The 15,680-nt window shown below is 35.2% G+C and overlaps 1 protein-coding gene across 3 annotated transcripts in view; it reads left to right on the top strand.

The window, feature by feature from the left end:
* The window catches only part of LOC150098219 (lipid transport auxiliary protein 1-like), a 325,116-nt gene that overhangs the window by 93,027 nt on the left and 216,409 nt on the right, over positions 1–15,680 (top strand). For all 3 annotated transcript variants that reach the window (XM_090406448.1, XM_090406449.1, XM_090406450.1), the window contains one exon: positions 99–216. In XM_090406448.1, coding sequence (XP_090262574.1) covers positions 99–216 — 118 coding nt within the window. The remainder of the gene's footprint in view (positions 1–98; positions 217–15,680) is intronic.

The raw sequence follows: 15,680 nt of genomic DNA, 5'->3' as shown, positions 1-15,680 counted from the left end.
AAAGGTTAGAAATGTAGCAGTTTAGAAAATATTAGAAGCATTTTCTGTATTATATTGCTATTAAAATTAAATTTTAAACTCCTTAATATACTACACAGGTATTAAGACATGAGATAGACAGGAGGTTGGATGTTGTCAAAGGCATTATGTATGAACCAAAACTTTTGAAAAAGGAAGAAGAGGAATTGTTTTATAATGTGGAAACATCAAGGCAGAGTAAGTAATCTGAATATATTTTATGGTGTAATTAAATTTAATTATACAATTGAGCTGCATGGTGTGTGTGAATGTGAATTGTAACAAAATTTGTATACTGCATATATGCAAAAATGTTGATTAATATATATATATATATATATATATTTTTTTTTTTAATGATTTTTTGTAAGCCATTGAAATATTTGATAAACTTGGTAAACTATTATGTAATAGAGCAATATGCTTATTTATTTATTTTTTTTAAGACATAGGAATGTTTCACTGCTATATACTGAATCTTTCTATGATATACAAAAAGTATTACAGATCATATCTTGTAAACAACTTGATGGATTTTAAGGAATGTTGTATAGGAATTCTTTACTTAACTATAAATTGTTAAGTTGCAATATTTTATATACCAATACTTTGAAAATTCAGCTTCTAAGAACAAAAAAAAAGTCTTTTTATTGCTTTTTTTTTTACTAATAGGTTTAAAATATTTAGTTACGAATGTTTTCTTGCTGCAAAATGTCTGATATTTTGTATGCAAAATAATACAGGAATTGTGCATGCCATTAAGAATTCAGATTGTTTTCTTCCCTCCCTCCCTTTACACATGGAGAAACTGGTGTTGAATTTTTTTGCTTGGAGTATTTCACATATCAGTATACCAAATTCATTGCTATTTGTATAAATAAATACTGTATAAAATCAGTCTTTGATATAAAATAAGCAGGAGGTTGAAGTTGTTATTGGTATTGAGAGAGGGATAAAGGCAGCATCAAGCATGGCAAGAAAAGTTTCATCTAAAGCAAGTCATACAGAGGAAATTCTAAGTACAATCATCTCTGGCAAGTAAGTTGCCATATCTGACATGCACATGTTCTGCTCTTTAGTATTTCTTGATTTTGGATAGGTTCTGATGTGTTCACAAATATTTAAATCATACCTCGATTCATTTTAACACTACTTCTACTTGTCTAGAGTAACATCAGTCATATAAAGGAGCAATTAAAGTCAATTTAAAATGTGAGTGGGATAGAATTTTTATGGATGGCAAAATTGGATTTTGCAACACCTATAGGCTTGCTTAGCACAACCACTCATTGTCCATTATCCTCCTTAGCCTTTTCATTGCTAACTCTGTTTTGGTGCTTTCCAAAAGAGGATATATATTTTTGCTAATCTCTAACCCCTTTCTTTTATTGACTTACTCTGGTATAGATATTAATTATCATTTATGTTTTTGATTAGTAGGGAAAACACACATATAAAGATGGACACTTAATTAAGTCAGTATTTTGCCTTAGTCCCCAAGGCATCTCATGGACACAAAGAAATAGACTATACATGACTGATTTTTAAAGCTGGTATCTTGCAGTCTTAACTGACACTTTTAACTGGTGATGGAATCTTGAAGGTCTCAAAAAGATTGTCTTCCAGATTTTTGGTAATGTAATGCAGCCAAATGTGTTTAGGTTTATAGAATGTTATAGTGCTGTATCAGATTCCAAAAATAGTTTGATTTATTTCTGCTTCTCCGTAAGAAGGGGTTCCCCCCCCCAAAAAAAAACAGTGGATTCAATGATCTGTATTCATGGCATGATCTTCTATTCTGGAATGGCAGTAGGTATGGATCTTTTTCTTCACCCATAGTCTGTGTAGATGATTAGGGGCACTATATAAAGGTGACAGTCCTACCATACTCTCTCTCTCTCTCTCCAGGTGTTTCGGTTTTGGTATCTCCTTAACAGAGTGGAGAATGAAGAATAAGTTCACTTTCTAATATTATCTATCCAGGTGATTCTAGGTCATCCTTGTCTTTTACCAGAAATCAAGCTCTTTGAGGCTAATTTAGGGAAGCTATCTGATCTAGCTATGTGGCTCAGCGACCAAAGCTTTTTCCGACATATTTTAGATATGTTCTTGTGTCGGAAAAAGTTTTGGTATCACCAATCTAGCTGACAAAATATGTATGGAAACATCGTGCTACTAAACCTAAACAAAATGGAAAAAACGGCAGTCAAATCCCAAAAAAAAAAATAACAAAGACATTATAATCACAAAAGCATAAAGGGAATGCTACTGTTGGTTTAGATTGGACAACCTACATAGAAAAAATAAACATTTGGTATCGGACCACAACACCTACTAAACGATAAACTACGACCCCATGAAATGCATCAAAAATAAAACAACTGAATTAATTAAATCCGTTAACACATGGCCAGAAGAAACTATCAAAAAACTAATACCTCATTATGCCCACTTGCCCAGAATTTACAGCCTGCCAAAAATACACAAAACAAACACGCCGCTATGTTTGATTGTTGAAGGAATCGACCACCCGAATTACCACTTAGCCAAAAAATTAGCAGCCACACTCAAGGAATTGGTAGGTCATACTCCTTCCTACATAAAAATACACAACATTTCATAAGCAAAATTAAAAACATTACACTCAACAATCAAGATTTATTAGTCAGCTTTGACATAACTGCCCTTTTCACCAATGTCTCGATCAGCGATACTATTTTGCTCCTACAGAACATATTTCCACGTGACATCATGGCCCTCTTTGCCCATGTACTCTGCTCCAGATATTTCGTGTGGCAAAACAATTTTTACCTTCAAAAAGAAGGTATAGCCATGGGCTCACCACTTCCCCAAATAACTAACTTTTATATGGAAGACTTTGAACAACGAGCTCTAGAGTCAGCGTGCCTAAAGCCCAAAATTTGGCTCAGATACGTTGATGATATTTTTGCCATTTGGCCCCATGGCTGTGAAGCACTAAATACATTCCTTAGCCACTTAAACAAACAACACAAACGTATCCAATTCACTGTGAATAGAAAAAATAACTCTCTTCCTTTTCTAGACACTTGTCACACATCTTCCCTCAGGCTGTCTCTCCTTCTCAGTCTACCACAAACCCACACACACACAGGCCAGTACACACACAAAAATTCTTACCACCACCCAACACAAAAACTAGGTGTCATAAGTATCCTTAAACACAGAGGATTAAACACCTCAAACTATTTGTTCAAATGAGCAAGCTCTAAACCAGGAATACGAGATCATCAACCATACATTTATAAAAAATGGATACTTTAAAAAAACTGTTCACAAGATCCTCCACAGAGACACCACTAAAAACAAAAAAGATTTCAAAAATGCCATTGTCATTCCTTATGTTATAGGCATTTCAGAAAAAATAGACAGAACATTACACAAATACAACATCAAAACAACCTTTAAACCCCCAACAAAATTAAGACACCTACTCGGTTCTTCCAAACCTCTTCCACACCTAGTCCACCCAAGGGTTTACAAAATACAATGCACATGTAACTTACCATACATAGGGGAAACAGAGCAAACCATCCCAATTAGGACAGACAAGCACAAACGACACATAAAATACTTCCATTTTGGAAAAACCAGCCTTTCAGACCATGCACTCCAGACATACCACAGAATTGATTGGAAAGCTACCAAGACCCTACACCGCACCAAAACCTGGTTCGAGAGGAAATTTAAAGAAGCATGCGAAATGCTCAAACACAATCCTAATCTGAACAAAAATTACTGTCTAACCATTCCAAGAATGTGGAGGACCCCTTTACAACCATTATAGCAACCAGAACAAGCCAAAGAAAAATCTCAATACGCAAAAGACTTGGTGAAGTTTTTTAACATTCAATAGCAACCTGAATGGTACAAGTCCAGAAGAAAATCTTAGTATAGCAACCTGAACTGTACAAGTCCTGAAGAAAAGCTTAGTATGGGAGGACTTTAGCGAGGTTTATTTGATTTTATTTATTTATTTATTTTTTAATTAAAAAAAAATTACCACTAGAGGTCAGGCTAAGTAAAAGATCAATTAACGGTGTAGATTCAATTTACCTTTGTAGAGTGCAAGAGCATGTAGCTAATCTTCATATACACATGTATTTTTTCAATGATGACCTCAATGGGGTCGAAATTTCAAGTGTTATTTTATTAATAAGTAAAATAATCATTTCAACACGTGTGTCCCTAAATTCATAAATATGAAAAAAAAAAAAAAACAGCAATGAAGCAGATTTTCCTTCTAGTCTCATCATTTGTTGAGATGTGATGCTGTATGTGGTTCTTCAAAAGTTTTGTGTAGCACTTCATCTTGAAGACCAATAATCTATTCTCATCTTCCTTTAGCAATGTCCAACTCTCACATCTGTATAGTAAGACAGAGTTAACAAGGATATCGATGAGATAGTCTTGTAGCTAGCTGTATTTTATTGTCCTTCCAAAGTGGCTGCAATCTCTGAAGGGCAACAGTTGCTTCAGCAATGCATGCTTTAATGTCATGTTTAGACTGGCCATCTCTGTAATGTACATTTTTTAAGTAGGTGAATCTTTGTACTACTTCCATTTTTCCATCATTAACTGAAATTTTCATATAGTTATTGCCTGAAGACATTGTTTTTGATTTGTGAATGCTGATCTTTAATCAATAATCACTTAGTGCTTAGAAACTCTGTTAATTCTTGTAACTGATGTTCATTCTCTGCTATTAGGTCAGTGTCATCAGCAAATCTGAGGCTACTTATTTTTTTACCACCAACTGCAATTCCAGTACTACAGTTTTCCAAGGCTAAGCTTATTATATATTACAAATAAAGGCTAAAAAGCATCAGTGAAAGTATGGCCTTGATGCTCATCTCTTTCCATTTTGAAGGGCATGCTGTAGTTGCCATTGATTTCTATTAACATTTCTGAGGAATGGTGAAGAGTTTTAATTACGCATAGCATTTTATTATCTATTCCATATACGAGAGTAGTCTGAAAAGTTCTCGGCCTTGAACATAGATGGCAACCCTATCGGCAAGATTTTTTTTTTTGTAAGTTGGTACATCTGTCACAAGCATCCATGTGAAATTGCAAGTCATTCTATCAAGTAGTTTGTTTTATACTGCTGTCTGAAGCAAAAGTGTTGTCTGCATCCCTTGAAATGGATAAAATTGAGTACCGTGTGGTTATAAAATTCTTTTTTAAAAGAAGGTTTAATGCCAAAAGAAATTCATTCGAAGTTCATAAAAGTTTATGGGCACTCTTCTCCTTTGTTTTCGACAATTAAGAAATGGGCTGTTGAGTTTAAATTGGCCGTACCAGACTTGAAGATGATCGACGTGAAGGACGTCCAAACAGTGTAACACCAGAAATCATTGATCAAGTGCATGATATGGTATTGGATGACTGGCGAGTCAAAGTGCTCGCTAAGTCAGGCTAAGTAAAAGATCAATTAACGGTGTAGATTCAATTTACCTTTGTAGAGTGCAAGAGCATGTAGCTAATCTTCATATACACATGTATTTTTTCAATGATGACCTCAATGGGGTCGAAATTTCAAGTGTTATTTTATTAATAAGTAAAATAATCATTTCAACACGTGTGTCCCTAAATTCATAAATATGAAAAAAAAAAAAAAAACAGCAATGAAGCAGATTTTCCTTCTAGTCTCATCATTTGTTGAGATGTGATGCTGTATGTGGTTCTTCAAAAGTTTTGTGTAGCACTTCATCTTGAAGACCAATAATCTATTCTCATCTTCCTTTAGCAATGTCCAACTCTCACATCTGTATAGTAAGACAGAGTTAACAAGGATATCGATGAGATAGTCTTGTAGCTAGCTGTATTTTATTGTCCTTCCAAAGTGGCTGCAATCTCTGAAGGGCAACAGTTGCTTCAGCAATGCATGCTTTAATGTCATGTTTAGACTGGCCATCTCTGTAATGTACATTTTTTAAGTAGGTGAATCTTTGTACTACTTCCATTTTTCCATCATTAACTGAAATTTTCATATAGTTATTGCCTGAAGACATTGTTTTTGATTTGTGAATGCTGATCTTTAATCAATAATCACTTAGTGCTTAGAAACTCTGTTAATTCTTGTAACTGATGTTCATTCTCTGCTATTAGGTCAGTGTCATCAGCAAATCTGAGGCTACTTATTTTTTTACCACCAACTGCAATTCCAGTACTACAGTTTTCCAAGGCTAAGCTTATTATATATTACAAATAAAGGCTAAAAAGCATCAGTGAAAGTATGGCCTTGATGCTCATCTCTTTCCATTTTGAAGGGCTTGCTGTAGTTGCCATTGATTTCTATTAACATTTCTGAGGAATGGTGAAGAGTTTTAATTACGCATAGCATTTTATTATCTATTCCATATACGAGAGTAGTCTGAAAAGTTCTCGGCCTTGAACATAGATGGCAACCCTATCGGCAAGATTTTTTTTTTTGTAAGTTGGTACATCTGTCACAAGCATCCATGTGAAATTGCAAGTCATTCTATCAAGTAGTTTGTTTTATACTGCTGTCTGAAGCAAAAGTGTTGTCTGCATCCCTTGAAATGGATAAAATTGAGTACCGTGTGGTTATAAAATTCTTTTTTAAAAGAAGGTTTAATGCCAAAAGAAATTCATTCGAAGTTCATAAAAGTTTATGGGCACTCTTCTCCTTTGTTTTCGACAATTAAGAAATGGGCTGTTGAGTTTAAATTGGCCGTACCAGACTTGAAGATGATCGACGTGAAGGACGTCCAAACAGTGTAACACCAGAAATCATTGATCAAGTGCATGATATGGTATTGGATGACTGGCGAGTCAAAGTGCATGAAATTGCTGAGGCTATAGGCATTTCAAAAGAACCCGTAGGATATATTTTGCATGAAGAATTGCAAACGAAGAAGCTTTGTGCAAGATGGGTGCAGCGCTTGCTCACAGCAGATCAAAAACGCACTCTCTTATGAAAATCTCTGAACAGTGCTTGGAGCGTTTTAATGAGAATAAAACTGATTTTATGCGTTGATTTATTACTATGGATGAGACTTGGATTCACCATTACACACCAGAATCCAAACAGCAGTCAAAACAGTGGACAGAAGCCAGTTGTTCAGCGCCAAAGAAGACAAAGTCAGTTCCATCAGCAGGAAAGGTCATGACATCGGTGTTTTGGGATGCTAAAGACATTTTGTTTATTAATTGTCTTGAAAAGGGTAAAACAATAACCGGGGGAATATTATTCTGTTCTTGTAACCAGACTAGTAAAAAAAAAAATTCGTTAGAAAAGACCCAGTTTGCAGAAGAAAAAATTCATCTTTCATCAGGACAATGTACCTGCCCACAAAGGTGTTTTGGCATTGAGAAAATTAAGGGATATGCATTATGAATTGTTGGAACATTCACCCTATTCCCCAGAACATTCACCCTATTCCCCAAAACTAAAACTCTTCCTCACTGGTCAGAGTTTTTCTTCGAATCAAGAGGTGATTGCAGCTGTAGTGGGGTATTTTATAGATCTTACTGGGAACCACTACAGGGATGGGATAATGGCAATGGCACTGGAACATCACTGGAATAAATGTATTAGGCTTAAGGGAGATTATGTTGAAAAATAATTTTGAAATTATAAATTCGTTTTTTCATTGTTAGGCCGAGAAATTTTCAGACCATCCTCGTAGGTTCAGTATTCTCCACAGTGCCTCATGCCATACTGAATGGCTTTCTGTATATCTATAAAATTATAACATAGTATTTTATTATCATCATCATATTTTTCATGGACTACAATGGCCTCTTCTGGTCTCAGAAGTCATCGTTGAATCTCTTTATAAGACGTCCTGGTTTTCTTTTTCCTAATGGGTTGTAATTTAATACAGTCATACCCGTAGTTATGCAGTAGGTGGGACCAACAAAAAGTGCGCAAGTCGAATTCGCATAACTCGAGTATAATTTTGCATACAAACATACAAAATATTAGTTAATTGGGACCAAAGGTTTACAAAAACACCTATATTTTTTAAGAAATATAATCATAATTGTAGTTTTTCGTACATAAAAAAAAGAAAGTTATTCTGATGTCAATGGTTTCATAAAATCTAATAGATTTGTCTTATGGCATAATGTCTTTTTCTTGTCATGCAAAATTTCTTCATAGCAAGCTAATGATTTTTTTATTCCTTACCTTGTGGCTACAATTCGTTCCTCATTAGAATCTATGTCCTCCAAAATCTGTAAACCTTTCTTTATGATTGTTCTTACTGTGGATTCCTGTAGATCAAACTTCTTTGCTAGCTCACAAATTTTCATTCCGCCTTCAAAATCCTTAATGATGTTGAGTTTTGTTTCCAAAGTCAATGTTTTTCTTTTCTTGCAAGCTGTAGAAGAATCGGATTTGCTTCTTTTGGACGACTTTATTATTTTTTGTGATAAAATTTTTATCAAGAGCATAACATTAAACAATCGCAAGGTTTGTAGACTATAAAAATCGTGTATGAATGGAGATCGTGCGAAACATATCAGTACTTGTTCACAGCATGTGCGACACTGGCGAATGCGGCCGGCACCGGAAACATATGACTAGTGGTGAGGCGTGAAGCGGGACGGGAATACGTACATATATGAAACCGTGTAACTCCGGATTCGCGTAAGTCGAGGTATGGCTGTACTTGTTTTGGTAATCTTTCTGTTTTCATTCTTTTAATGTATTCCATACATTTATGTTTATTTCGATGTGTTCCATATATTTATGTTTATATTTCTTTTTATTCTTTTATATTTCTTCAGTCTTTTATTATGTTCAATATATTTTTCTCCAATGAGATGTATTGTAAATTAATGATCTATTGTACTCCTGTTTTTATGGAATCCTGCTCAGTTCTTTGAAAGTATAGAGAGTAAGATTTTTAGGAAATTTTTTCTTGGAAAAAATTTCCTAAAATGATTGATTTTTTTATTTCTAATTCTAATTTAGTTCTTTTTCCTATTAATAAAAATGATCCCTTTTTTATTAATAGGAATTAGAACAAAGGTGCACCAGTCTCTAGACCATGATTCGTTGTTCTACACATCTTGGCAAATTTTGAGCAGGGAATCTATGATAGTCTTTCCCTCTGCCTTCAGTAGTTTTGAAGTTATTCCATCTATGCTTGGTGATTTTTTTTACAATCTTCTTAGAATTAATTGTTGCTTCTTCTCTTAAAATTGGGATGTCGTTTGTATTATGTCTTCAGGTTTTGATTATTAAGGCTACTGTCTTCTGAGAAAAGATTGGCTAAGTAATCATATCAATGCTGCAAGATTTCATCCTTTCCAGTTAAAAGCTTGCCATTTACATCCTCAATTGACCAATTTGTGAAGAGTATTTGTTAATTTCCTTATCATATGAAAAGCACTTCGAGGGTTGTTTCTGTGTAGTTCCTCTGCAATCTTTCCACATTCATTCATTCAGAATCCAGTTGATTTCAGCCATTTTAATTTTTTCTTATTATTTGTTTAGTTCTTTATATTTATTCGTCGTGTCGTTATCCTTAGGAGGTATTTATTAAAGTTTCTTTTAATTAATATTCCAGTATACATTGTAAATTCCTTAAATAATTTAATAGGCAATAGCTATAAACAAGGATAATATCATTATCCTTGTTTATAGTGCATATTAAGATCCTCCTTTGATCACATAGTTGTAAAATGTCTTTTGTAATCCAGGGTTTGATTATCCAGCAAGATTTTTCTATTATGGTATCAGCTGCTTCTAAAATAGCTTTGGAAAATAGTTAGTATTCATTATCAATACTTATGAACACTTCTAAGAAGGTATTCAAGGAATTAGCTATGTGGGATTTATATTGTACTCTGATAAGAGGCAATTGTTTTAATTTTAGATTCAAGGTATCAGTGACCATGTTATGCTCACTGCCAATAATCAGCTCCTGGGATAGATCTAGTAACTAACTGTAAAATTTATATATCTTTATGATATATAATGAGTATAAATTTACTTTTTTGATTGTGTTTACTCCTCTATGATCTTATACCCTTTCCTTAAATCTTGGCTTGGTTTATTTTTACTTGTTATTTCTTCAACTCTAAAATTTTGTCCTATACAATTCTTACAGACTCTATCCTTATTATTACCTCTAACCCTTGGCTGCTATTAGTGTATTACCCATGTGTGCAAAACTCTATAGAATAAGGAAATGCCTCTGGCTAGAGCCAATTCCTTTGTTAGAATACTAGTGTTAACCCTGTTTCAAATTTCGGAAAATTTATTTGTTTATGCTATGCCACCAAAATTCTATAGATAAGAGAAATTTCTTTATCTAAATGGCACACAACTCTGTTCCTTCCCTTCTCTATTTCTAACCACAACAATTGAATATATTCTTATTTTGCACTGCAGTCATGACACTCCCCAATATATTTATGCATAGGTTCTCTTTATGAGTGGTGCATTGAGATTAGTGATCAGGCAAGTGATTTGGTTGACAAGAAAAAATTTATTCATTACTAATAAAGCAAGTTGCAATATTTTTTATAGACACTAACTTAACTAATGTTGGTATGAAAGGTAAATAAGATAACTCGATGTAACATGGACATTCTAGTTCCCTTACAACATGAAATATAATCAAATACTATTAAAATGGGATGTCCTTCTAATTATTTAACACTCCTAGCTTATTTTCACACAATTATTTGTTCAAGAACTACCCGACAATGACAAACTAAAATATTTTTACACTGCACTTTTCCAAGTTTTCTGACTCAGATCAATCATTTCCTGTTCATGGTTCAAACTCCTAAAGTCCTACAACACTTCATAAATTACAATTATAATTAGTCCCTTTTACTGTCACAATCTAACTTTCTTTGTATACAAAAATTGAAAAGTTCTTACTTTATTGAGGTGTCTCGGGATCTCACTGGGTTATCCTTGCGATCATCAATTGGAATTATACGGCTCACGTTTCCTTCATCTGGCTCCTTTTTCGACGAGGTTACTTGGCTAATACGTTCCTTAGGTTCTTGCTTCTGGAAGGTAGATATGCAAATACGATCACGATTCGTTGCCTACGATGTTCACTAAAGGTAATACTGCTGCCAATGTTTGTCCACAGGGTTCCACATTTCCTTCTCGGCCTACGCTGACCTTCTGCTATGCCGAGACCTATACGCACGTTGGCATTCTACTTGGCCGCATAGCCGCTTTCGTTCATCTCACCCCGACCTTGCTGGAACTTCCTTTCTCGGAGCAACTGGAACAGATAAAGGGCAAAAGCCTCATTTTCGTGTTGCAAAAAACTATATACCCCCCCCCCTCAATGACCTTCACACGGCAATGCAATTCCTCTGCACTCCGTTCTGATGCTATTCTCGTCCACGGGAGACACCACCCTCCCCACAACGTAGACCTTTGCGTATGTGTGATGGCCTCGGGTCATGATTTAATCTTTTAATTTTGTCTGGGATTTTAGCCTAATGTTCACATACTAACACATACTTCACCCATTCCTAAATTGCTTTCCTCCCCCTTTTTTCCCCCACATAGGACATTTGGCAATACAATATTCAGCAAATTTCAAATCAAGGATGTTGTTATCATTTCATTTACATTCAATTTCTTTTTATCAATATACAAGTATTACATTGAGAATTTAGATACTTGTTAAATCTGAATGAAAGGTAATACATTATAAATTTTCTTTCATTCAAGATTTAACATAACTGATGTTTAATGTGTTATCCAAACATGTATATAATTAATTAAATTGTGCACAGGTCCATTAGTTGAATTCCGTGTCCACTTTCTTGATGACTTATGAGATATAGAGAGTATTAAGTAATTGTTAAATCATTTTAAATGGCAAAATCAATAAGTTTGCGTCCTTTGTCATTGGTTTCACCAAAACCAAATGCATCACAGGGGGAGAAAATTCCTTTCAGTATTTATACCCATTTTTGCATTCCACTCTCCTTGGACAATGAGATAGTCTTTGTTTGGAATGTTTTTATCACTGAGTTAATTCGTCCATAGAAGTCATTAATATACTCTTCATCATATGATGTAGGTGCATAGACCTGCATTATTGATATGTTTTATTGGTTTTCCTTTCAGTCTGACAAGTGCAATCTGCTATTTATAGGTTTAAAATCCATCACACATATCTTTTGACAGTTTTATCAATCAAAAAACCAACTCCATCTTCTTCTCATTGTTTTCCTGAGTAAAGCAAAAGGTTTCTCCTCATCTGTAACCAATTCTCTTGCCTGTAGCCATCTGATCTCACAAAGTCCTATGACAGACCAATGATAACATGAGATTTCATATTGTAGTAGCTTGAGTTGACCGACTTTCCAGATACCAACCATGAAACTTCTTCTGAGCTGAAAAGAGTTCTCTTTGTTGATCTGTATACTACCAGTAGCAGACTTTCCACCACCATCCCTAGCAGTCCTGTAAGGTGGCACAGTCATTTGTTTGAGCAATCGCAGCCAGCATAGAATGCTGTAAGACTGTCTTCATAGTGTGATTTGGGTCATTATAGGCAGGTGCCACCCATTTCCTCTCCTGTCTTTAGCCTACTAGGTAAGGCAAATACCTGGGAGAGAAGGCAGACTCCCACTGCATGATATGAAAGAAAATAGTAAAATAGGAAAGGTTTATCCCTTACCCTCAAATACTCTAATGGCATTGGAGGAAAGGAGCAAGAAGAAAAGAAAGAGTTGGGACCAGTCTACAGATAATATAACAAATGTATATTATATGAAGTAAGGTATGGTCCAGCATCATGTACCTTGGGTTCACCACACCTGTACTCACTAGAGTGACCCACTGAGGAAATAGGTGCAGATGAATGGACATAATTTCTGCACTCTTCTAGACAGATATTAGCAATTCTTTCAGTTTGTCTAATGCAGGAGCAAGGAAAATACTGTCAACATCTCTATGATCTAGATAGTGAATAAGGTTAGCTAATATTTGGTATGGTCTGAAGGAGGTATGCATTGTTATAACTTTCAAAAATCAGTTTTTCCTGAGGTTTCCTAAATGTAGAAAATGTCGATGGATTTTTTTTTTTGAGGGGGGTAGCTTGGAGAATGGTCAGAGAGTTTTGTTGCTTTCATGAAAAAGGAAAACCATTGGCTAAAATGTGTGCTAGGTGTGACTGATTTTGGAGGAGAGAGGCTAGTTTGGTTTAAGTAGATGGTTCCAGCTCAAGCCACATTTGAGGATCCATTTATTTCACCACTTCAAATGACAACAATAACTGTCTGCTCTTTCTTGACACTAGTCATCCGGTTATCCAGAAAACCTTATCTGATGACATGGTCATCAGCTAAGGATAACGATCCATTGGATAGCCAGGGGACTAGTGTCAAGAAAGAGCAGACAGTAATTGTTGTCCTTTAAAGTGGTGAAATGGATCCTCAGATGTTGGCTGTTGAGATGTGCTGAAAACATAATTTATGTATCCTCACCATATTGGCAAATGTGAGGTGTAGAGTTCAGGGCCATATTTTCAAAATATTTCATGAAAGTATTGACAAGAAGGAGAGAGATTGTGGTGTGTGGGTGATTCCATAGCTATGTCTTCAGTCTGCTTAGTTTTTTTTTTTTATTCCTCCTGCCAAGTAAAATAGCCAGAGTTCATGGTAAACGTGAATAAGACTATGTTGGGAGGGGGGTGGGGAATACAGAGTATGAATGAGTCCTGACACTTCCTTTAGGAGAACATTAGTGAATAGGGAAGTTATATCAGAACTGACCATGTCATCTGCATCTTTCATGATCATATCTAAGAAGTAAGATATCAAGGTGCATACTATTTTTTAACACGAAAGAAGTAGCTCATAATGAGAAACAGAGCGAAAGAGAGAACTCTTGACGATGTTCCCTCTAATTTTTTCTGCCCATGTGTTCATTGAAAAATATTCTGTGCACAAATCTAGCAAATAATTGACTCCTATGTTCCAACATCTCAGGATTCTTCAACAGACCGCAGGGTTCCAATCACTTATATTTCCAGCATCTTTGAACTGATTGGTAGAATTTTGAAGAAGTATCATCTCATTCCCACATATTTTCCTATCAACAAAATTTCTCATCTATTGCCATCTACAAAAGGCAAAGGTTTGAGGGCAGCTCGTCCAAGATTTTTTGTCCTTTTATAAGTTTGTCCAACGGAATACTCGTCCAATAGGACATTTCGTCCAATCTCAACTCAACTTGAGGGTACATGGCAGGAATTTGATGATGACTAGACTCGTCCAGTCGGACATTTCGTCCAATCTCAACTCATCTGGTCGGATATTTCGTCCAATCTCAACTCATCTGGTCGGATATTTCGTCCAATCTCAATTTGTCCCATTGACGTCAACTGACTATTATTGTCACCTGTGCCAACTGACTAACCTACTACAAGTTACTGTGTAGCAGATAAAATATAAAAGTTGCCATGCGCAGATGAATGGGGATTAAAGATAAACGTTGTTAAGGGCTGTCTCGTCCCGCTATTGCACCAAACAAGTTGTGGGCTGAGCTTAATGACTGTGGGCAGAAGGAATGGGGATAACGGTGTGAAATATAAAATGAAATATAAAAGTTGAAGATGGATGGGAATTACAAATAAACGTTGTTGTGGGTAGATGAATCGGGATGTCAGTTCCGTCCGGCTGATATCCCCATTTATCTGCCCGCATGTTGTTTTATCTGTCATCCCCATTCATTTGCTCACAATCATGAAGCTTGCCCAACAACAAATTTTGCATTTCATCCCCATCGATCTGCCCATGACAACTTAGACCTACACGCACTCTGATTCGACATGTAAACTGTTCCAACATGACAATAGAAAGAAGTGAATAGAATTAAGTAAAAGCATAGAAGATGAAATTTCTAACTGCAAACAAAAAAGTAGGAAGAATTCTGCAATAGACTACATTCAAGACTGGAATATCATCAGATTGTTAATGAACACAGCGCTTCCGGATACTACTGATCACTCTTTGAACACATCTCCTCAGTAATTAAACAAACACATGGCAAATATACTTAGCCAAATATTACTCTAAAGTGCAGGAAAACTGCAAAACATCTGCTAACACAATCCAGAACCTATCCTTCTGGAGACATCTTTACACAGGACCTTCCAATGATAGAACTGGAAATAGCAATTAGTCAAACTGACCTGTTAAATCACCTGGAATTGATCTTTGGACACACGATTAAAACATGGGTAAAATAGCTAAAACTATCTTCTGAAGATATTTAACACTTCCTCACACATCGTTGGACAGGAAAGAATTCCTGACAAAATATCAAATTATTCAAAAAGTAAGCATTTCCCAAAGTTGTAGGAATTTTCCTAGGTTGCGTAAATACATACAAAAGGTAAGATGTTGTCTGCAATGAAATTTGCCAATTTTGACGCGGAGTGACTTCAAGGAAATTATAATCCATAAATTTAACCACTAATCGTTAAAACATAAGAAAACCAATGAACTCTTGTGTAGAGGCTTAAGTGCTGTGAGGACATTATGTTGGAGGTTTAATGGATTTTTTACAACACTCAAAAAGAATTAAAATAGAATTTAATACTTCCTATATTTCGTCCTAGTCACTAGGACATCTACGGGATTACAAAAACAAT

Source organism: Typopeltis vanoorti, chromosome 16 (assembly GCF_054136105.1).
Source record: "Typopeltis vanoorti isolate ZY-2024b chromosome 16, IOZ_Tvanoo_1.0, whole genome shotgun sequence".
In the NCBI taxonomy this organism is placed as follows: domain Eukaryota; kingdom Metazoa; phylum Arthropoda; class Arachnida; order Uropygi; family Thelyphonidae; genus Typopeltis; species Typopeltis vanoorti.
This window is presented reverse-complemented; position numbering and strand designations above follow the sequence as displayed.